Source organism: Paroedura picta, chromosome 15, assembly GCF_049243985.1.
Source record: "Paroedura picta isolate Pp20150507F chromosome 15, Ppicta_v3.0, whole genome shotgun sequence".
In the NCBI taxonomy this organism is placed as follows: Eukaryota; Metazoa; Chordata; class Lepidosauria; order Squamata; family Gekkonidae; genus Paroedura; species Paroedura picta.
In genome coordinates, this window is record NC_135383.1 from 10,415,923 (window position 1) to 10,440,056 (window position 24,134).

General features: G+C 46.6%; 1 protein-coding gene across 1 annotated transcript in view; it reads right to left on the minus strand.

Moving 5' to 3' along the window:
• BAZ1B (bromodomain adjacent to zinc finger domain 1B) overlaps nt 1–24,134 on the minus strand; it is a 28,995-nt gene that overhangs the window by 1,077 nt on the left and 3,784 nt on the right. The window contains exons 2-18 of the mRNA XM_077312595.1: nt 20,754–20,870; nt 19,743–19,887; nt 19,274–19,475; nt 18,332–18,453; nt 17,859–18,056; nt 14,772–16,434; nt 13,742–13,880; nt 13,277–13,434; nt 12,606–12,717; nt 11,240–11,338; nt 10,228–10,402; nt 9,001–9,186; nt 7,269–7,416; nt 6,024–6,171; nt 5,102–5,223; nt 2,158–2,312; nt 497–600 (exon numbers count right to left, since the gene is read on the minus strand). Of these exons, the coding sequence (XP_077168710.1) occupies nt 497–600; nt 2,158–2,312; nt 5,102–5,223; nt 6,024–6,171; nt 7,269–7,416; nt 9,001–9,186; nt 10,228–10,402; nt 11,240–11,338; nt 12,606–12,717; nt 13,277–13,434; nt 13,742–13,880; nt 14,772–16,434; nt 17,859–18,056; nt 18,332–18,453; nt 19,274–19,475; nt 19,743–19,887; nt 20,754–20,870 (3,993 nt within the window). The remainder of the gene's footprint in view (nt 1–496; nt 601–2,157; nt 2,313–5,101; nt 5,224–6,023; nt 6,172–7,268; nt 7,417–9,000; nt 9,187–10,227; nt 10,403–11,239; nt 11,339–12,605; nt 12,718–13,276; nt 13,435–13,741; nt 13,881–14,771; nt 16,435–17,858; nt 18,057–18,331; nt 18,454–19,273; nt 19,476–19,742; nt 19,888–20,753; nt 20,871–24,134) is intronic.

The window sequence follows — 24,134 nt, forward strand, 5'->3', positions numbered from 1 at the left end:
CAATGCCACTTTTGTTAGTAGAGGAAGCTGGCCATTGCCCATGTTGGCCAAATTGCCAGCCTCCTGCCAGAAAACGAAAATGTTTGCCATACACTGGTGGGCACTGGGATATTGACTGAGCGGGTAGGGACCACTTACAGTCTCCAGCTAAAAGTGACTAGAGGAAAGTTAGTCAGGACTTGGTCACTTGGTGGTTACCTGCAGTTTTTGTTCGTTTAACACAGAGAATGGGCAACTCTCTCCAAAGCTGGCCACTGGAACACAGTGAGAATCACTAAGCCAGAATCCATTCCGTGCCATCTGAAGATATTCCCTCCCCTCCCCGGCAAGAGGAAACACAGGTTTGAGGAGCAGCCCCTCCCCTCCAGGTGCTTGAGATGTACAAAGGGTGAGAAGGCGGAAGGGCCCTGCCTCCTTCTGTATCCTCCTAGCCAGGTGGCAGTGCTAGGACGGAGGGGAGGGTGGGATTCCCTGCCCACGCCTCTTGAAGCCTTACCTGAAAGGCCAGCTGAAGCGATACTTGATAAGTTTGGCGAGGATTTCCTCACACTTCTGCAGCTCCAGGGTCTGCCGGCGTGAGATCTTTTTAGTCTGTAGCACCTGGGAGGAAGAACTCGCGTCAGAAGAAGTGGGAGAGGGACCCACCAGCCCACACCCCCTTACAGGGCCCTGATCGCCGGGCACCCGGCAGGCAGCCTCTGAGTGGGGAGCAGCAGGTGTACCCGGGAAGGGAGGGGGACAGGAATTACTTTTGGAAGTCTCCTGTTCAGGAGCAGGTGGGGCAGGGAGACATGATACCATTGTACAAAGTGGGGCTTAGGACTTCCAAGGCCCGCCACTCTCCCAGCAATCAGTGTAAAACAAAACGAGCACTGCAGGAGCTTTGATGGGACAAGCCAAGGAACGCCCCAGCAGCTTGGATTTCGGGCCAGGAGCCACTGGCATAGCTTTACAGGCCGCCCAGCCCCTCTCCGGGGCGCAGCAGGGCTCTTCAAAGAGCTTCAAAAGCGGCCAAGGGATCAGCGACGGCAAACGGGACAGGGAAATTGCAGCACGCCCACCAGCAGACGGCGCGTGGCAGGAGGGGAGCGGCCCGTTCAAGGGACAAGGCCAGCAACATTTTTACTGCTGCTGTGCTGGAGGGGCCCCGCACACGGCAATCCTTTGTGCGCCAACAGATTGGTACAGAGCAGGATTCTCCGGGCATTTCTTCTGGGCAAGCTCAGGGCTGCACTGGGGACAGGAAGCCACAGGCAGAGAGACAAGAGTCTGAGGCCAGTGCAAGAGCACAAAGAACTAACGCCTCTCGCTTAGCTAAGCAGCTCACGTTTCTAGTTTTCAGGCTTAACAGAAGGAAAAGGAGCACGCACAATCCAGAACAGAGTCCGGAATTGGGCAACAAAAACCAGGAGACAAGGGCATATACAATCATCATTTGACCCAGGATGGGGGTGCGGGGGTGCACGCGCGCATACGGAGGGGAAGCATGGCCACATGATCCCATTCGACTCAAACACTGAAATGTCGTGAATTGAAGATGGCATATAGCTAAGGGAGAATCACTCTATAGATACCCCCAGACACCCCAAATGAGTTTTCAGGCTGGTTGGCACATCTGTCCAAAGAGTTCTCCTCCGTTTACTGCATGGCTGGCAGAGAGAAGCCCTCTCTGACTCAGGCTGCTAGCCCCTTCAGCTCTCCAAGACGCTGTTCCAGAGGGAAGGGAGCAATTTCTGAACTGAAGGCCAAAGGCTTTTATTTTTAAGATGACATGTGAAATGCAAACCAGTTGAATTATGTCCTGGATGCTGGGGAGGGACCGCATGGGCAACAAGTGTCTAGGGAGGCTACCTTGGAAAGTTTGTGGTGCTTTACATTGCTGGCATGCCAACACCCCACCATGCCCCGCCTCTTGCCACAGACACATGGCCGCTATTTTAAAGCTTTTAATAAGTTTCAGGCAGGCTGCTAATGGGAGGGCGGGGGGGGGGGGAGAAGAGCAGGACTCTGAGAGGGGGATGCTTGGCATACTTGTGCTGCACAACTCAGCACAATACCCAGGGGGCTTCTTTGCGTGGGGTTAGGAGAGGAGCAGGGGGACACCTGTTCTGCTTGGAAGTCCTGGAAATGCTATCCCTGGGGCCCTGCAGCTCTTACCAGCTCGTCAATGTCTGCTTCGCCGACAGGTGCGGCCCGCTGTCGGGATCCTCGGGTGGCATGCAGCGCCCGCCTCTTCCCTTGATGTCGGCCCCGCCTTAAAGGGTCTGCCGCTGTGCCACCCTGTCTCCCCTTGGCTGCTTTCCGGGGTCTTACTGCAAGGCCAAGAAAGCATTCGATAAAAATTTGTACTGAAGGAAGAGCATGAGGAGACATCTGGGAGGCACCCCCCCTCCCCCCAAGTGCTCTTCAAGACAGTCACTAAACCCAAAGGTGCAGCTGTTTAGAATGCTCAGAGTGGGGGAGTCATTGAAGGCTCTGCATGCCATGAGTAAGGATTCATCTCTCGCATCAGGATACGACAGTATCACATCCATCTTAATTAACTGCCAATCACCAAAGCCCTTTTTACACCAATGCACCTCTGTACATTATGCATCAGTCTCGCAGGGCTGTTACTTCTGTGTCTGCAGATACTGCTCAGTTAGGGAGAGAGGATTCCTCCTGGCTCTTCTCCTGCATGGCAGAAAAGCCACCAAAGCAAGCTGTGTTTTGCATACCCCTTTGAGCACAGCCACCGTGCCTAAGAGACCAACTTCCCCACTTCCTGCGGGGTGTGGCAGGACCTCGGCTCTTACTCGTGCCAAGATCACAGCACATGGCAAATGTTTGGCACTCCAACATTCTTGACGAGAACCCTCAGGATCAGCGGCGCACAAGGACTAAATGTGACTTCCATCTAAATGGAAGATTTCTCCACAATGACCTTCCCTGATTAAATGCCTCATAAAGCTGGGACTTGGGCTAAGGTCTTATTTTTAGTGACAGGGGTCCTCGTGGCCTTGGGACCTGGCCAGGCCAGCAGGAAGGAGCCTGAACAAACTTCAAAAGCAGACAGAAATACCCGACAGTACAAGCTCCCTTCTGAGATTGGAAAGGGCTCCACACCAGTCTGGACAGCAGATATAAACAGAATCATAAACATTGACAGATTCTGAATTGCAGCCAACGCGCGGTTGAGTGGAACAGCGTGTTGACCTTGAACAGAAGAGGGCCTGGATTCAAATCCTGCTGTCACACTGTAGCTAGGAAATAGCTAAGAAAGCTGCAAAGCTGTTACAAAGGGATAACAACGCTATAAAATGTTCTGTGGATCTTTGGAGTTCGGAACAAATCTCAACAAATAAACTCAGAACTGGCTGGAATGAGTCATGGTCAAAAGCATTTCAAACAGCAAAAAGATATATCCGGGAGGCATTTGGAGATGCCCCAGTCAGCCCAGTGCCACCATGTTACTATCACCATTTGTGGAGATGAGGCCATCACAACTACAGACATTCTGGCAGAGCGCAAAACAGCATGCACTAGTCCACACACACACAACAAATTTCCTCCAGGCCAGAGATTCTGGGGGGTTTTTTTTTGGGGGGGGCATCATCTGGGCATGGAATTGGGGTCACTGTGAGTGGACAGGTAGTTGTGAATTTCCTGCATTCTGCAGGGAGCTGGACTAGATGACCCTGGAGGTCCCTTCCAACTCTGTGATTCTATTATTGTAAGTGCTTGAATGAGACGGCATCATAAAATGAAAGATCGCACAACAGCAAGAATTAGAGCTGCCTGACCAAGTGTAGGGATCCTGCAGAACACTGTTACCAACAAACCTTGGGAGGATTTTGTTTCACTGTCTAAGAACTGTAGTAGTTCTAAAGAATACATGCTCCCATACAGTGATCTACTTCTCTGGTACACTGCTTTAGTTTTCACAAACACCCATTAGCTCTTTGTTGCTTGTTCCAAAAGATTTTATCCAAAGATTCAAAATCCAAAGATTTTGGAACAAGCAACAAAACAGCATCCAGGATGCTGTTCCCATTGGCTGCAGAGGAAAGGACACGCAGTAATGGGTTTAAACTACAAGTACAAAGATATAGGCTAGATATCAGGAAAAAAATTTCACAATCAGAGTAGTTCAGCAGTGGAACAGGCTGCCTAAGGAGGTGGTGAACTCCCCCTCACTGGCAGTTTTCAAGCCAATGTTGGATGCACACTTTTCTTGGATGCTTTAGGATGCTTTGGGCTGATCCTGCGTTGAGCAGGGGGTTGGACTAGATGGCCTGTATGGCCCCTTCCAACTCTATGATTCTGTGATTTTGGCCAGCTGTGTTAATACCCAGGCCTCAGGTGGTTAGAAAGATGGCTCCCTTCTTGTTTTCACAGACAACCAACTACACTGATCCTCTTGGGCTCTTCCAACATCACAGCCATCTGGCAGATGCAAACTGAGCGGGTGGATTTACCAGGCTCTGTGGGTGCCAGTCATGGAATTTTCATTCCCGCCTGCAAGAATGGCTGGCATAGCAGGGGCGTCTCCTTTACAGGAAAAAAATCCCTCAATCCAAGACCAATTTGAGGCGTGCTCTTTGCTTATCCAAGCTCTCAAGCACTTTCTCCCCCCGCCACCCCCAGGGTTACTCTAGTCTTTTTATAGCCCAGTTAGCAGTATACATTTTAAAGTGGCAATTAATTGTAATCTTCAATCAAGCTCCCCCTACCCCACCTCGGGGGGGGGGGGGGAGGCCAAGCACAGCCTTGCTGCTAAAGTCGAGGGATCCAAGGGCAAGAGAGCTCAACTCAGCTGTGGCGAAGCATCCGGGTATGTCAGAAGGAAGGGGCTGGAGGAGGGTACTGAGCCCAGCACTGACCGCGTCCTGCCAAAGAGACCCATTTACCCTTTTTCCAAAGAAGAAAGGCAACAACCTCTTCAGTATCTGCCTTGCACACAACTAAAGAAAGAACCAGCAGGGGGGAAATGGACACCAAGCAGCAGCCCTTGTGTCCAGGTCTGTCTAGCACACCACTCACACATGATGCGGGAGTCTCATTTGCTCTTTGGCAATACCACAGTTGGGCTGTAGATCATTGAGCGTGGCCAAAGACTTACATTTTGGCCCAGCTACTTCGTAGTCGTCGTCGTCGTCTTCCTCTCCGTCGTCGTCATCCTCCTCCTCGGTCTCTTCTTCGCCAGCTTCACTCTCTTCTTCTACCGAGTCTTCTGCATAGTTCCTACAGTAAGGTTCAACAACAGTCAAGAGTGTGCATGAGTATCTTTCAGGATTTCAGACTCCTAAACAGGCTCCCCTCCTTCTACATTACACGTGGACGTGGACCAGCTAATACGTTCACTTGTGAGGAGGTGCTTCCGAAGCACGTGCTTCCTGTGTGAACAAAAGGCCAGTCTGGCCTACTGGCAGCTGTCAGACGATCACCAGGAAGACCCAGGGGTTAAATCATCACTCTGCCATAAAGCTCACTGAATGACCTTAGCCAGTCACCCTCTTCACTTAACTTCTCGCAAAGGATTATTTGTGAGCCCACAGGGAGTGGGAGGGGAACTATGTATATGCAAAAGCTCTGAGCTCACTGAAGGTGGTCTGGGATAAACATATAGGTTGACCCTTGAGCTCTGTATTCTAGCTAGGGCCTGCCAGATGAGTGGCCGGTAAATGCAAATAAATATGCATGGCACATAAAAAAACCTGGCTGGCAGAAAGGCCATCCATCCAGGGTTTCATGCACACACACACATTCCCCAGTTCTACAAATGTCCTCCTTCTGAGAACCCCACTCAGAGGACAGCTTGCATGCTTGTACCTTTCAAGCTTGGTGCACAGGGCAGAGCTATACAGCAGGGGTAGTCAACCTGTGGTCTTCCAGATGTCCATGGACTACAATTCCCATGAGACACTCATGGGAATTGTAGTCCATGGACATCTGGAGGACAACAGGTTGACTACCTCTGCTATACAGGACACAGGAGAAAAGTAACAAAAAGTCATTCACCCCCCCTCCCTGACACCCCTCACCTGCCCCTGGAACTGCGCCTGGCAACAGAAGGCTGGCAAGCAGGGCACTGCCACTCGCCCTCCGGGATCTCATACAGGGCCGGCCTCAGGCAGAAGAGATGGAAGGCTTTGTTGCACTCATCGCACAAAATGAGCTTGTCATCCTCACCTGGAAGAGCAGAAGAGAGGGCAGGAGGGGGGAGGGGAGGGGAGGGAATTAATGTTGCAACACAATGAGAAGCAGGTAACTGAAGCTGGCCAGGAGTGCCCTGTGCCACAAGGCAAAGAAAAACCTCTCCAAACTGCCAAGGACCACTTTGTGAGAACTCCTGGTGGGGGCGGGGGAGTGAGAGCACACTCTGGCCACCACTCCTGCAACGGGAAGTAGCTGCCATGTCAGATGCTTCATCATGCCTGCATCAGAAATCAAAGCCTGGCTGAGTCTCAAGTAATTGAGAAGGAATGAAGAAATAAATTTTGGTGCTAGTACTTGAGGGCGTATTTCCGCCTCAAGCAGAACAAAGGACATTGAAGGCTTGGCTCTTGCTGCCTGTTTTCTTGTCCGTTTAATCAGCCTGTCTAGCTGTCTTCGTCCTGAAATTCTACCTTCTTCACAAGGCCTTTTTTAACAGAACCCCACTACCCTTCTGGTCCTTTCCCTGTCTAATACCATAAGCCAACTGGGGATTGCCAGGGACAGGCGGCACACTCACCCAACACCAAATACAAGAGGATTATATCCAAAGGAGGCACAGAGCACTGTTTTAATTCTTTTCTTTCTTTTTACAAAGAACTGTGTTTTGCACGGTAACTCTTACAAGAGAGAGAACAAATATACAGGGGAGAAAAGCTTAAGCTAACCAAAGGAAAGGTAAAAGATACTTCAGGGGTTATTTGCAGAATGTTCTGAGGACTCAAATATCTTGAGGGTCTCTGAAGCCTCTCTAGGAATGGCAGCACAAAACAAACCTGGAGGTAAGCAAAACCTCACCCATGTGCATCAGAATACCCAACTGGCAAGACAGGGTTATCCAAAAGCTCACTCTGAAAAATGCCTGCTGTCACCAGCACCTTGCTGGCCTCACACTCTGTGAGTAGACAGTACTGCAGTATCCAATCACTATTTCTTTGGGGGACAACTGTGAGAGCTGCAGGATATCCTGCAGGCCCCACAACTTAAGAGCTGAGGCTCCCTCAGGAAGGAGAGGGTGGCCCATCTGGTGAGTGCTCAGTGACCATTCTCCCCCAATGCCCGACTATACATACCCTTCTTTCGACACACTTTGCATCGGGCATTCTCCGCTGACATGTCCCACTTGATGCAGGCATCCAGCATGCCAAGCAGCACGTGCATCCGCGAGAAGGTCTGCGTCTCACGGATTGCAATCTTCCACTTTTCCACAGCTGAAGCAACCTGGGGGCAGAACAAGCGGCTTAAGCCAAGACTCTGAAGGACTTGGGAGGCATGTGGCACCCCTTCCCCCAAGGCTCTCGACAGCTGTAGCTCGGGCGACAGCAAAAACTGCTTTCCCCTCCACAGCCTCCAAGGCCCACAGTTCTTGCTCAATGTACTCTGAACGGCTAGGCTTGAAACAGCGACATTCTTGACTTTGAAATCCAAACCGAATACCGAATGCTTGTCCGTCAAGGAAAACAAACAGCAGAACTTTAGCTCTGTTAATTGTAGGGACAGCTGGGGAGGCAAAGTTCAGGTCACAAAACCCTGGAACAGCCCAAGCTGCCCTCTAGTGGCGACTTGGAAGAACTAGCTTTGCTTGCACAGCTGAGCAGGAATCAGCTGACAGCAGCCCCAGGGGAAAGGGGGCTCAGCATCAACCACATAAGAGGGTCTCTGACCAGCTGTGCTGATGACCTACAAGTAGCTTTGGCACAAATCCCACATGCTAATGCAGCATTTGCACCTGGGATGCTGCACTAACAAACAGGATCAGATTTTTGCTAACTGAATACAAAATCTAAACTTCGGCTAAATTGGGAGGAGGAAGGGAGAACCTGTCTCCAGCCCCAGTGGGCTCACTGCACAGACACCTTTTGCTGTATCAACAGGGAAACGATGGCGCTCAGTTGAATTCCTCCTACCCACGGCAAGGCGAGCTTGAGAAGGAACAGATGAGCTCTGCTGTTAACAGCAGTTCAGGAGCCAAACTAAACCCTGGGTTTTTGCAAAGCTGCACATTCCCCTCCTACTGACTCTGAGGAAGTCCAGTGTAAACGGGATGCCTGGGAAAACAAGCCTTCGCACCAGTCTAGAATTCCCTCCTCGTGGCTTGCTGGTGCAGTACCTGGACGCAAAAAGGCAGCCAAGACAGTGGAAAATTGTGGGTAGCTCACCAGGCACTCTGCTTTCTGCTGAATGCTCGGAGTGTTTCCTCAGACATACCAATTTTCCAAGGAGCCGCTCTTGGAGTTTTGCTCTTAAGACACTTGGGCCAAGATAAACCTGCAGAAGCTGTTGGCAGGTTTTGCTCCCCTATGCTGTGGGAAAGCATCCTGCTTCCCAAGCACTACAAAGAAAGCCTTTGCTTCCTTTCAGCTTCTCCTATAATAAAGATGGAAAATAAAGAGCGTGGTCCAGCCGAATCGCCAGCAAGATACCCACTCAGGATGCCAGGGAGTTTAGAAATGGGGCTATTTCACAGTGCTCCAAATAGCTCAGCAAACACAGCAACTGAACACCCCCACCCCTGTTACCCTGTGCTCTTCCATTTCCCTCCCAGTCTGAAGACAATGAACAGGAGGGACCAACAGCTACGTACAAACAGCCAAAGGAGCTTCCAGGAAGGAGGGAAGTAACAGACATATTCATGCAATCGGTCAATCTTGCATTTTTGACTTTTTAAAGAAGTGCCATCTTTTCAAAAGACTTGGCTGCCAGTAGTCGGCAGGAAGGGGATTCCTCCTCCCTCCCAGGCAGGCAGTAACCACCACTGCCCTCCCCACCTCTACCCTAAGATGTCCAGAAAGTTTAATACCAGACCTTGGCTTCTTCCGCTACTCTCTTCTCCTCATCAACCTCCTCAGCCTTGGAAGCGGAGTCTTCTCCTTGATGCTTCCTCCTCTTCTGTTTGGGTGCCATGAACCCTTGCAAGAACTTCTTAATGACACTGGCCTGGAGGTCGATCACGCACTCCCCAAAGTCCTTCAGACTGTCCAGTGAACAAACCTGATCAAAAAACATAAAGGCACTCTTTTTCTCTTGCCACCATGTTGAAAGGCTCAATTCTCAACGGGCCCTAAACAAAAGAGTTCCATTCCATTTTGCAACTGGTAGAAAGGGAGACTCTGCCTACAACTTAGGAGAGGTCAAGGCTATTGTCTCTCAGCTATGCGTCCCTATGCCCTATACTAAGGAAGACTACAGAGGCTCAAGGCTTCAGTTCAGTAGGCAAAAAATCTGCTAATAATGCTCTGTGCCCTGTGGCCAGCAGCTGTTCCTGCACATCTGCTTTGGCTGACAGAAGCTGCCTGGAGGATTGTTTCCCCTCTACTACTGGAAGCCCCAATGCAGCAAGAGCCTTGAGGGCTCAACAACCTGAGCAGGCAGATGTTAGGATCCCTCTGTATTTAAAGATCAAGAACAATGCTAGTCAAAGAGTATAAAGAATTGCTTGAGTCCAGCAGGAAAAGTAACACACCAAAACATCAGTGGCTAGGTCATTCAGGATCCAGGCAAGACTTTCCCTGCCACAAATGCCCAGGGAGAGAGTTAGTTCAACTGCTTTTACTTCATAGGGTAGGGAAAATATGAAGTTGCCTTATACAGTGTCAGGCCACTGGTCCATCTAGCTTAGCGCTGTCTGACCTGCAGTGGTTATTCAATTGTTTTATTTTATACCAGTGGCTCTCCAAATGTCTATGGACTACAATTCCCACGAGCCCCTGCCAGCACATGGCACCCCTGCTTTATACCCCGCTTTCCACCCTAATGGAGACACAGAACAGCTCACATTTTATAGCACTGTAAGAGTATGAGCCTGGCCCAAGGCCACCCAACAAGATTCCAGGGCAGAGTAAGGTTTGCAATAGCTGACCCCAGACCCTAGTCCACACTGGTCCTCCCAGAGAAAGGTCTTTCCCCAATGCCAAGCCCTGAGCCTCTCTCCCTCAAAAAAGGTAACAGGCAATCAAGCAGGCGTATGTGAATTAGAATAAGTTTGTATTCCCCACCCCCCACCCCCAATTGATCCCCAATGCTTGTTTTTACCCTGGCTTCGAACTCTGCCTCACTGATGTATCCCAGGCCCCCCTTCTGCAGTCGTGTGGCAACCTCAATGAGGTCACTGCGGAGGAAGCTCAGCAATTCCTGGTTGCCATCGCAGGACTTCAAGCCAAGGTTCTGCTTCCGAGCCAAGTGCATGGAATGTGTGATGTCTTGGTACCTGTGGGAGAGGATGAGACAGACTGAAGATCCGGACTGGGCCTCAGGTAATACCTTCTGCTTATTATTAAGAACCAGCTCACCAGCTAACCTGTCTGAATAAGGACCTTTAGAATAGAGGTCAACAATATGCTATAATGTACAAAAGTGTATAAGAAAGTTCAATGTTTTCAACATAAAACTGAGCCAAATATAATGCTACCTAATGCTACTACTCTTCTTATGCAAATAATATTCTTTTCTACAAAATTTGGCTTCTAATTTCAGCTTTTAGTTTTTACTGCTTCTCAGATGACTAAGGGTGTTTGTTATCACATGTAGCTTAAAATGCAATCTGCAGCTCTCTAGTACTGGGTATATTTGCAGCATTTACTACAAAACTAAGGCATTTATATTTTTAATTTCTGTAAGTATTTCAGTCAGCACCATTTCATTTGCTAAGCCATCAACGATGCATTTGATGTTGTTAAATTAAACAAATAATTTAACAGGAAAGTATCATAAAACTTTCACTCTTCACCAAAACTCATTTGCCCCCTGTGAAAACAGGAAAAAAATTGGGTTTTCTCCATGGCTTCAAAAGTTTCATTACGTTAATATTTTTACATATGACACACAAAATATACCTGACCATCTAGGGAAAACTTTTCCCACCCTTGCAAAAAGTACATGGAAGTACTGCATCATTCAAGAAGCCCTTGCCACGAGACTTCGCAGGGAGAGGCAGTATGTAAGCCAAATAAATAAATAAAATAAATTAAATGTTAAGGAAACCTCAATGTGGGTGGTTTTGTACAATGGGCGGGTGGTTTCCTACAAAAGAAGACAATGTCCCCACCTTTTTTGCAGCCGTTCTTTCAACTGGCTCTCTCTGATACCCTGTGGATGCAAGCAATCTAGGAGCTCATCCAGTTCTTTCTGGGTGTCGCAGAGAAACCTGAAGATGAGATCAATGCCAGTGTCAGAAGTAATAAAAATCCATCTACAAGGAGGCAAGCAAGCTGGAACTGGAATCACACTGCAAGTAGCCATGACAAGCCTTATAAGCACTGATAGCTGGTTTCAGAGAGCTGGTTTCAAAAGCCTACCTCATGGACACATGTAAGCAAAAAATAACAGAACTATCACCTTATGTCTCGGCATATAGCTCACACCTATCACTCCCAACAAATTTGGAGCTTGCCAAATTGCTCTTTTGTTTTGACATACTTAAGCACTTAATCATTTTAATCAACTAAATTGGGGCAGGGGGAACAACTAGAATTCTAGGCTCTTGTTCTGGACCCTACACCTGGGGCATGACCTCACTATTGCTGGCAACTGCCCCCTGCTGGTGGAGAAGTATACAAGCACCACAATCTGAAAGTGGAATGCCTCTGGTGGAGGAAAACTCCCCACTACAGCTGAAGAGAGAGAGAGAGAGAGAGAATGACTTATGCCCTTCAAGGGAAGGGTTCCACATTCTACGAAACTTCAGGCATTTTTCATAAATGTTACAATTAATCAGAGTACAAGAGTCCAACTTGATAAAGCAATTCACCCAGAATGTGATTCGATATAGCTCTGAAGTATCAACAGTTCATAGGCTAGCGGTAACTAGATCAAACCAAGTCAAGTGAGAGATTAAACAGTTTATTAAGAGTAATATGCACAAGAAATTAACAGCTCTGCAAAGAATACAGGTGGCACCAGTTTGCCTATTTCATCAGATGATGAGATACAGGATGCACACAATGTGACTCTCAAGCTGCCACGGACAACAGCATCTTGAAAAGGTTAACCCCACTCTAAGCCATTGATTCAGCAGCATTAGCATGCCAGAAACATTAACTGGGACATCAGAAGGATGCACCCTAAGATTTGCCATTTCAACAGCTGAGAACTGTGGCTGAAAGCAGTTGGAAAATGACCTCAGAAGCATAGAGGCATGGTCCCATTCCCCCCCCCCCCCGCAAAACCCACAACAAACAGCATACATGAAAACAAAGCCACTCTAGGTGGGCTGCTCATTGGGTCTGTTTCTGTGCTTGGGTGCATTCAAGGGAGTTTTCTAATATTATGCCCACAAAGAGATGCAAACAACTCCCCACTTGTACATTTGTCATATCATGTTCAGACATCGATGTCTCAAATACAACTGCCACCAGTTCAGGATGACAGCATGCATGACAGCAAACATTCCCACCCGCAGTCAAAGAGCTTACCATAGATTCTGTCCTTGTTTGGGGATAGTGGTCTCAATGGGGACTTCCAGGACGTGCAAAGCTCCCTGTGGAACATTCAGTACACTGCCTTCCACCAGGGAATCCTGTATATCTGTGAACACCAAACAAAAAAGCTATGAGGCAGTCCCATCCAGAAAGCCTCTACTGCCCGTTACCATTTCAGAGCAAAGGCAAAACCTAGCTATAGTGGCCTGAAAAACTCAAGGCAGTCTGATTAACAGGCCAGTATCATAGTTTGATTCCATCTCCCAAAGAAAGGGAAGAGCCAAAGGTACTAGTTCACCAAGAATGCTGACCACAGTATTGGAATAGTGTCTTACATACAACAAGACATGTGCCACTGTTTCTGCGCTGCCACAGTATCAGTGAAGATTTATACACTGGAAGCTGTCAAATGCTGAAACATGATTTCTCTCTGTTATTTTGAATGAGACAAAACCTAAGGCTATGAACAAATGTTGTTCGCTTTGGAAAGGCAGCCAAAACCTCAAACTTCACAGGACGCTGTATCAGACTGCCATGAAACCGATCCCTAAGCAGCTAACATTTTTGAGTTTAACATTCTACTTTATTTTTGGCGCTGGCATTCACAATACAAGGCTGATACTCAGCTACGGGCCCAAAACAGCAAGAAACATGCTCCAGCTTACTTTGTTGGTAATCCTCCTCCTCCTCCTCATCTTCATCCCCCTCTTCTTCCTCCTCTTCCTCCTCCACAGGGGGAGGTGTGAAATTATAGTCTATACCATCGTGCACCCAACCTTTCTCTATGAATAAACCAGGAACCTCATCAGAGAAGAGCCAGTACCTAGAGAAACCACACATCACGTATGAGAGAAGCGAAAACCAATCCCCCACCTCCCTCGACAAAAGCCAAATTGCTGGGATGACAATTTTCGGAGAAAAGTGCAAATGGCTACAGATGGGTCAAGCCACCTTGTTGCTATTCTAGAGCAGCCTCTCTAGACCAGAAAAATCCAATGGCCTGAACAGTCCTACAAAGCACAAAGCCTCAAGTATAGCCAAAAAGGACATAATATCAGCCACAGTACTCAGCAACTCACCACCCATCTTTGAAAGTGTGGTGCCCTCACAGCCACCTCCCTCTTTTGTACCTGTTGTGGTTACGGTCTGTGCCTATTGGCGTCCTCCGCATGACCAGCTTAGCTTTGGCAAGGCCATCCTGGAAAGCTTTCTCAGCTGCAGCTTTATGCTTGCGGATTCTCTCTTCTTCTGCTTCTTTTTCAAGTTTTACTGATGGGGAGGGGGAAAAAGGTTGTTAGGTCCTCCTTCCTGTAGGCAAGATCGGCATTCTTGTGGCTGACAGGCCACAGGCTAGCTGACAGGCTAACCACATAGCAAGATTCTGTCTCATTTTAGGCTGCTTAGCAGCAATTTTATTATTTCTGTTATATATGTCATCTTTATTTTGCAAGCCACCTCAAAGGTTTACATGGTGCCTCTTCACAGCCCTGCTAAAGGCAGCTCACAAAATAATGACAACACAATAAAATCACACAAACAACGCCACACCACATGAATTTCAGAGGGGGATGCTGACCATGTAAGTTAGCGCTGCTTTGCACATGTCTGTTCTGCACTGGTAAAAAAAGCATCCATCTGACTTCTGTCCGAACAACCCTTTTCAACAGAATCCATTCACACATTTAGTTTGCTGGACAGCAAGCAGTGTACCCTCATGTGTGAAGTCGGCTTAGACTAGTATTTCCTTTAAGCACATTTGTACTCCTATGCAAGTCAGACACAGGTATTTCCTCACCCTTTCAATGCTTCGTCATGGGTAGAGTGGGAATTGGCAATTAGGCTACCCTGAAAATCAAGACAGGTTGACAAACAGTATGATAGCATTGCCAGCTGGAAGAACTCCTATGGTCAACACATATAAGGGGGACATATCTGGGTACATGGCTCACAGCTGCATGTTTCTGTGTCCAAGCAGCATCAAGGCTCCCCTCAGAACAATTATGATTGACAAAAGTTCAACCCACCCCACTCCTGCTTTTCTCTAGGATGCTGCAGAACCTGACAATCTAGGTCTCATGGTAATGGAGTATGATTTGCCTCAGTTACCACCCCTCAATTCATCTGTGGCTCTTCTAGATCTTACACACCCCACTTAACTACCTCTCAACTGAATCTCCTGCTGCTCCTTCTCTTTCTTGGCTTGGATGGCCAGCAGCCTCCTGCTCTTGACAGCACTGATCATGTCCTCAGCTTCTATCTCTGCCCGCTGCTCCGCCTTCACCGCTTTCTCCATCTCCACTTTCTTCTTCTCCCCCTTGCCCAGGCCGTTCTCCTCCTTGCCATTCTCCTTGCTCTTGGCCACCATCTCTTTCCGCTTCTGCTTTTCCGCCCTCTTCTTGTCGTTCTCCTCTTTCAGCATCGCCAGCCGCTCTTTCCACAGCTCAGCTGACATCTGCTGTTTTGCTTCCACATGGTCCTGCACAGAGTAGGTCATCAAGATCCGGTGACAGAGCGCCGCCAGAATCTGCAGCTTCTCCTCAGAGGTCAGGTCAAAAAATTCTGAGGTCTCCAGTTTTTCCAAGAACTCATCCTGCACTTCGTTGTCCTCAAAGGCTGCCAGGTCTTTGTTCTCCTCTGCGAGCTCTGAGGCAACACTTTCCTCCTGCACGTCTGACTTGCGGAGACAAAGACGGACCAGCTCGGAAACTGAATGCAGAGTCAGGGGGATCTCCGACAGCTTCATCCCCAATTCACGGTAGTCTTCTGCAATCTCGTCCTGCAGGAGGGTCTGCAACAGAATGACCAGAATTCTGTTCAAGTACAGAAACCCTCCCTTCTCTGCACAAAGAGCTTCCATGAGGGAGACTGCAGTAATGGGGTATTGAGCGTCTGGCAGAAGGAGTCCTGAATAGCAGCTGAGGAATTCCACAACCATGGCCACATCCCCAAAGAGGGTATTGGGAAGACCTTCTGGTGTGTCCACCAGTTTAAAGGTAGGCAGGTTCTTCCCTTTGAGGTCCTGGTCTTCGTATCGCTTTTGCTTCTCCAGCTTCTCCATCATCTCCTTCTCCCGCCGCTCTTTGGCTCGCTCCTTTAGTTTCTCCTTCAGTTTCTCTCGCTTCTTCTTCATGTATTCCTTCCGCTGGTCCTCGGTCATGGAGGCCCACTTTTTCCGGTGCTCCAGCAGTTCGTAGCGCTTTTGCACAATACCCCGCAGCTCCTCTGGAAGTCGGGCTCGATCCTCGCTGGAGAGCAGCCGGGCAGTCTTGGAAATGATGCAGGAAAGGGCACTTTTCTTGTCCTCGCGGTCTTTGTTCTCCTTGTAGTAAGCAATGAGGTGGAGTGCTGCTGGTGGGAGGTGCTTTGGGGGTTTACTGGAAGATCTGGGAGTCCCCCCCGAACTCCTTGGTGCTCTTGATACCTTGGAGGTGCCCTTTGTCATGTCCAGCAATGTCATCTGCTTCATTTTCATCTTGGGGTCCTTTTTGGGGGATCTGGATTTCCCTGAAGACTTCTGCCCATTCATTAGCTTTTTGTTTCTCTGCTTTGGGTCCAGGGACTTCCCCAGCCGCTTCCTGCTGAAGTTACCAGATGACATCATTTGCATCACCTCCTCTAACTCCTCTGCGGGGGATTTAGGGTTTTTGGAGTTTTTGACTTTCAGTGGGGAGCCCATGTGACACTTCTTTAATTGCACACTGCACCATAGCGAAGGGTTCAATCCCTGGCCTGGAGAAGAGCCATCGGATTTGGATTTCTTGGAAGTCTTCTGATCACCCGATGCAGAGCTTTTCCTCTTGGTTGAAGGATTGAGAGTTAGGTACTGAAATTGAAAAAGAGGAAGGAGGTAAGCACTTGTTTGGGGGAAATTAACAAAACAGTTGCTTTTGGGAGTTGCTAAAGTGCCACCAAATGTCAGTCTTGGGTCAATGGGCATGAAACCATGTACAAAATCATACCAATTGAAGATGTAGCCTGTCCAAAAATAGTGAAGCCATTCCCAACTAGGAACACACTGTAAACATATAGCTCCAGGAGCAACACAAACTCATTTACCTAACCACATGCTTGTTCTGGGTGGCTGACACATCCAGGTTATAAAAGAGCAAACACCATATACAGTAACGTAACACACAAGGTACAAAATATTTCTGTTTTATTTACTTGTAATCATAATCATTTTGACTGCAATCCCTGAACAGGAAAGAAAGTCTGATAACAGTCCAGATTTTGCCATTCTTTGCTTGCTGTTATTTATTTCCCTTGTCACAAAACTGATGCTGATATAGGTCAGTTACAGCAAGACTCCCCCCTCCCGCCCCCAACTGCAGCAGTCTGCTAGATGTTAAACAACTCACTCAGTCGTCCCTGCGGAGATCTGAATGAAGCATTCTGAATTACCCAAAGTGGCCTCTTATTTATTATTAACATGGAAAAACAGGAGTACAGAAGACAAAGACACTCATAATCACAGCAGACTGTACAATAATTTATACACAAGGGGAAAATTTCAAGACAGAAAATTGTGCAAAGGAAGAGAAATATGCTACGGCCAAGAAGATACAACACCCTTATTTCACATCTCTGGAAAAAGAACTTTGGACAGCATCAGGATGTGCTGTGTGCACATCATGGCATCTTCAGAATCTGGGAGACCTAGGTTTGAATGCCTACTCCTCCACAGAAGCTCACTGGGTTATTTTGGGCCAGTCATACGCTATCAGTCTAACTATCTCAGAGGGGTGTTGTGAGGATAAAAATAGAGAATCTGCCTAGCTTACACCCGCTTCCTACTATGAAGTTGGCATTTTAAAGAATCTACAGCAGAATTAGAGTTAAGAACTCCAACACAGAGCAATTTTACACTTTTTTTAATGACGTCAAGCCACAGCTTGGGATCCTTCAAGGCAAGAGGTGGTTTATCATTGCCTGCCTCCGTATACCCACCCTAGCATTCCCTGGTGGTCTCCCATCCAAAGACTGACATGGCCAACCCTGGTTAGCTTCTGAGATCAGGCTAGCTTGGGCTATCCAGGTCAGGGCTATCCTTAGCATCATTAAACATGGTAGTGAGTAAACATTTTAAACCATCCCAAACACATGACTGGCTCTTAGGGGTTTTCAAGGGCCTGCTTTGCAGAAAGGGAAAGGCATCAGAAAATGTAGGCGTCAGATCCCACTTAGCAGAAGATCAAGACTGGCCACTCTTCTGTTCTTTCGCCACCCCACAACCCGTATGGCTCTTACCTTATGGGGGTCGAGCAAGAAGTCACTAAACTTGCTGGGTAGGGAGTATTTCTTCACCAATTCATCCTCAACCACCCAGGGGGCATTCTCACCCATCCCAGCCCGAAGCGCATTGTGCCGGATGAAGTAACGCAGAATCTCCTTGTTTGGTGGCCGCTCGGTACGAATTAAGCTGTCTACTGGCACATTGCTGATGATCTTGAAGGACAGAGAAAGAAAGGCTTTAGTATCTGTTCTTTAGTCAGTAGCTCCCATAAGGGCAGCATGCTTTTAGCCAGCCACTGGCTTTAGGCCTTGCTGTTTAAAATAGACACAGTTACTTTTAAGCACTCCTTGGCCCAACAGCCGCATCACAGGCTTAGGTGGTATTATCATTAATATGAGCTGCTTTGAACTCTGCTTGCCAACTCAGTCAGCCTCCTTAATTCGCTATCCGAACTGCATAGGAGAAACAACACGAATAATTCCTTCACCTTGTCTTCGTTCTGCAGCTTAACGTCGTATTTGTGGGGCAAGAACTTTGGAGGAACCCATTTCTTCTCGTCCTTCTTCAAAGATGTAGGCAGTTTCCGCGGAGACCTGCGTGCGCGGTCACCTGACCAAGAACGAAAGAAGCGCAGTTAGCAATGCAGCACTGCCGCAGACCTGGGATTAACAAATGCTTAAGAATTAACAGAAGCACCACTGAAGCACAGATCGCCCAGAAATGGACAGGGGCTCGTCTCAATACTAAAGGAACCTGCAGTCTTGTCTGTCTGCTCAAAGAGTTCCCACAGGAGAGGTTAGGCACAGACCTGACAAAACATTTCACTAAAGAGTTAATAAAGTTCAGCAGCTTGTTCAAGTGCCATTGGTCAGTGAGGTACGCTGCTGCCTGCATATCTTAGAAGCATATTCAATCAAAAGACTGTTGTCATTTAGTCAGCAAGAATTTATGAACTTACAAGCGTGCCCCAACAATTACAATGCCTACTAAGAGAAATACACTATCTTCCTTGTTCAACTTTAACATTTTTCCCAAGAAAAGCTCCATATGTTGTGTCCCTCTAAGATTGCTGTCTTAAGTACCAGTACATGAAACTGCACCAAGACTGCTTCCCCTAGAGCAGCCTTTCTCAACTTTTACCATTGAGAACCCCCTGAAACATTCTTCAGGCTCCGAGAAACCCCAGAAGTGGCACGATTGTGCAGAATATCCCTCTTGGGATCCCTGTTGGGAAACAGCTGTGTACACATCCACCCGGGGCCCTATGAAGTAGGTGGAGCTGAGGGATCTCTGAGAGAATTGTGATCAACTAGCCCAAGGGCACCCAGCTACCTATATGTATAGGAGTGAGGAAATCAAAGCTGGTTCTCCAGATTAGAGGCCACTGCTCTTAGCCGCTACACCATACTGGCTGTGGCTTGTTACTCACTCAGACTCTCTCTTCTGTTCTCATCTTCCTTCAAAGCCAGCTCCTTTTGGTTGTCCTGGACTACCTGGCTAGAATTCTCTTTGTCACTGGAGGGTGAATCGCAAGCTCCATTGGCTTTCTTCTCAGCAGCGTCTTCTTCTGTCACCTTTTCCAGAGGATGTATTTTCACCACCTTCACTCGCAGAACTTTGTCCTTCCCAACCTGAGTGGAATAGGAGGATAAATTGAAACTAGACAGAGGACCTGCTCATGCTAAGGATGCCACAGGGTTCATTTGCTCATCCTGCCAACTATCTTGAACTTCAAAGCATGAAGCATTTCCCCTTCTCTTCTCCCAACACAGAGATTTCGAGTCTAAAAATTACTAAAATGACTTTGGAATACATTTATTTGTTTCTCTTTACCTTTCTATGAGCAACTGACCACAGATCATTTATGCTTGCTCACTTTTTTCAACTGGAGGCCTTACCTCAAAGTCACACTCTTCTCCTACAGCAAACTTGGTCATGATCTCCAGCCAGGCACTGTCTACCAACTTCTCTAAGGAGATTGTGTTATGGTGGACCATTTCCAAGACAAGTTTCTCGTACCAGACTGGGAATTCCTCCTTCAAGCTGGCAGATACATGCAGATTACAAGAATGAACAGAGAGCACAATCAGTTAAAACTGCACGCTGTCAGGAACAATGACATTAATTCAACATAAGCAGAGACTCTCAAAAGTCCCTATCATTTTTCAACCAATGATAATACCAGTTATTATATAAACAATTATATGGCAAGTTCCTTGGATCTAAATAAAGACATTTAATCAAACTGCTAGCAGTTCTCATTTTATATAGAAGGAATCCTTTTCAAGTATTTCTTTTTGGGTATTATGCAGACCGAAATCCACTTCTGTATTATTTAACTACAAAAATATGAACAATGAGATTCACAGCCTCTCACAAGACAAGTGGAAATCTGCAGCCTAATTCTCATGAACAATCAAGTTTACTGCATATACATCATTTTACAAGCAGCTACCTCCCAGATTTTCTTTTACAGCTTGTACCTGCGATTTCAACAAGACAGAGATTTGGACTGATCTTTTCTGTACCATGCTGTTGCATACGCAGAGGGGACTGTGAGCCCTAACGCTACAACATTTCCTTGGTTTAAAAAAAACAGCATGTTGAACAGAAAGCCATAGGTAGGAATATTTTCTGGTGGGAGAACGTTGTATCACATCAGCCCTAAACTCAGTTTGATGTATGCAGATTTACCAAATATGTACTATTAGGAAATTTCAGTAGTCTTCAAAGAGATATCCTTTTCCCCAGGCAGTTGAAAGGGGGACTCATTTCTTGTGAAGCTTTACTCAACCGTGACTCATCCCGACTTGTCACAGCACAGTGCTCCCAGCCATATACGCCACCATCCCTACACAGAGAACATGCACCTCTCTCGAAAAACAGATGCCTCGGACATCGCTACTTACAGCTCTGCAACTTCCTGCTCTTCCTCCCAGGCTTCTTTGTGTGTCAGCTGACTGCTTCCTGTGCTTTTGCAAGTCCATATTCGTTGGTTATACTTCTCCAGCCGTGCTTCATACTCTCTGAAGGAGCAACAGCTCAGGAAAACAAGGTACAAGAACTGGAGCTCATCCTCACACATGAAAAAAACACCCACTACACCCACTAGTACAGATACACAGATGCTATAAACACTGCATAAACACAGATCTAACACAAGCATACAGGAAATTCAAATGCCAGTTCAAGAAAGAACCACTGGAACTGCAAGTGCCAAGGCTACACAGAAGCTTCATGCTTGGGATAATTTTTAACTTATAGGAAACTTGCTTCAAGGACATATGCTGCACTTGATGCCATTGTGTGTATAGAAGTTACAACGGGATCGCTCCTATTCTAAGTTTGCCAAATGCATTCAGTAAACAGAAATCTTCAAGATGAACTGCAGCAAAATAAGCAGTGCCCAAAGCAAAATTAAACTGCACATCATGGATGCTCACAAAGATGAAAGGTGCTGTGGCAACTTTATGACCAACCCACCCTGAGCCAACTGGGAAGGGCTATAAAAATAAAGTTATTAAAGCTGTTGTTATTTCTTGCAGCATAAGATTTCATGGCCACCATGATGAACTGTATAAAATTATATAGATTGGTCAGCAAGGAGAAAGACAGCAAAAGGGAAAAACACAGATAATGCTAATGCACTTGAAATCATGCACCATGAACGACAGCTTACAATTATACACAAAATTATGGACCACTGGACAAGTAGCACTCATGCAGAAGCAGCACAGCAGTGCTGAGACAACAGCTATTCAGTAGGATATATTAAAGGTGACTTCACAGAAGAAGAGTCACCCTAGCCTCCGAGCTGGGGGAGGAAGCCCCAGAATCTGCATTTTCTAAGCCACAGGCATGATTGTCAAAGAAACCACAACAAGTACTTCGCCATGCATAGACACTTGATTTGTTTTCAAGTGGAAAAAATATTGCAGTGAGGGGACAAGTAGCCATATATAATCAGTAAAAGAAAGTCAGCGGTGAAAGCCAGCCAGATATCACCTCTATGTGAATGATAAACGCACACCGCCTCAAGGAGCTTTCAGCTATAGTTATTTTATGCCATATATATACCTTCCCTATATGGCAGTAGAAATACCACCACTACCCACTTAGTTTTCATTGCTACCTGCTTCATTACCACTCCCACACAAAAACAACAGACCAAAGTAGATCACAGCCCAATGTTCAGCCTCCACTGCAAGCATCACCATTTATTACGTGGATAAAAGGAGCGAGTAACTTGAGGCAGGTTTTGGAATATTTACTCCACTATGCCACTATTGTTATTTTTTTACATTTTTCATTTTACTTCATACTGTAAAGCACCTTGAGCAATTTGGGGGAACTTAGGGTAAATCTGTTTTTAAACAAATATAATTTTGAATAAACCATCAATTTCTATGAGTGGCGCAGACAAACTGGAAGCCAGAAGTTTCAAGGCAACAGCCAAACTCTCCATGCCTGCATCTGAACAAGCAGTTCCAGGTCAAAAAAAATGATCACAACAGAGACCCACCAGGCTCCAGGCCCCTTTCAGAAGGGCTGTTAACACCCATCTATTTGATTTGGCCATTAGCAGCCAAAGTTAAGCCTTTAATTGAGCATTCAGTGAATGAAAAATGAGACATAAGAGGCCAGCAAAAAGATGGGAGAACAGGAACCGGGATAGAAATCCAACAAATAAATAATAAATAAATAAGTAAACTTTTGGACTTCTACTTGTGAGTTTCATAGGACTTTAAACATGGCACATAAATGCATGTACTCCTCCACAACCATTTTCAAAGTCTGAGCACACAGATTAATTTCCTGACTTAATCACAGGCCTTCTTTTACATCACTGACATGTCTATGACTTCATTGTGTAGTTATGTACTATTGCAAAATTCCCAAATAACTTTCAGAACAGTAGATTTTAGTCAGTGTCTATTGCACTCATTGCTTTGCTTTATGTCAAGTATCAACCCAACATACACACTTTCAACATAACAGATGATCAGCTAATCAGCAAATGGATATTAAGTATTCATAGAATCATAGAATCATAGAGTTGGAAGGGGCCATACAGGCCATCTAGTCCAACCCCCTGCTCAACGCAGGATCAGCCCTAAGCATCCTAAAGCATCCAAGAAAAGTGTGTATCCAACCTTTGCTTGAAGACTGCCAGTGAGGGGGAGCTCACCACAGGCAGCCTATTCCACTGCTGAACTACTCTGACTGTGAAATTTTTTTTCCTGATATCTAGCCTATATCGTTGTACTTGAAGTTTAAACCCATTACTTCATTATTCACCTTGTTTTATTACGACATTTTTGCTTCCTTGACACACACATATAGGCAGCCTGCCTTATCCCAATCTAGCCTGTGAACTACTAGCTTCTATTGCAGGCACGTGTGACTTCTCCCTACCTTGTTGTGATAGTTAGAATTTCATTGCAGCTAATACTAAAACATATCCAGTATGCTTACTGTGGACAATTTGTGCCTTATCTGTACAGTTCCCTGTAGGTGGTCGTGAATTAGAGAGCGCTAGTTCCACATAACAGATTTTGAACATTAAAAAAACATACTAAATATGAAAATCAGTAAATGAACTATCCTATTAAGTAGTCCCCCTTTCTGCTTCACAAACCTTGCTACAGACCCGTAACAAAAAAAAGCCTTTTCTTGCACCTGTCATCCCCACCCCTTGTGAGAAAAAAAAAAGGGCTACTGAGGAATAGCAGATGATGACCCGACAGATGAGGACTTGTGGGGTAGAGGGCTGAGTGACGGGGAAAGGGGCTCTCTTAGGCACAAGACAAAGAATGGAAAACGAAGGAGAGAACACAAAGCTTTTTCCTTGTGCCCATACTAGATTCAACAACCAGGCCTATATGGATCTAATTCATTTTGATACTGAGTAGCGCCAGCAGAACTGCAACATATCTGCATGCTGAAGATTACAGAACTTAATACAGCAGCAAAAAGTACTTGCTGTTAGTGATTTATTTCTTACATCACAGCTTTCCTTAAACATCGTATCGTGAGTGGAGGTTCAGACAGAAATGGCAACTGAAATATCAAAACTTATTGGAGGGAGTAGGACTTTTTAATACTAGACCAAACCAAGCTAAGGGTCTGGGGCAAACGTTTGCTAAATACACTATAGTGAGTGTGTTCCCAAGCAAAGCATCAAGAGTGGCTTTTAACCATAATAAATATGTCAACAGTGGCCAAGTGTTTCCTGGTGCTACATCATACAACAAATCTGCCACCATCCCAAGATCCACTAAAGTATGTAC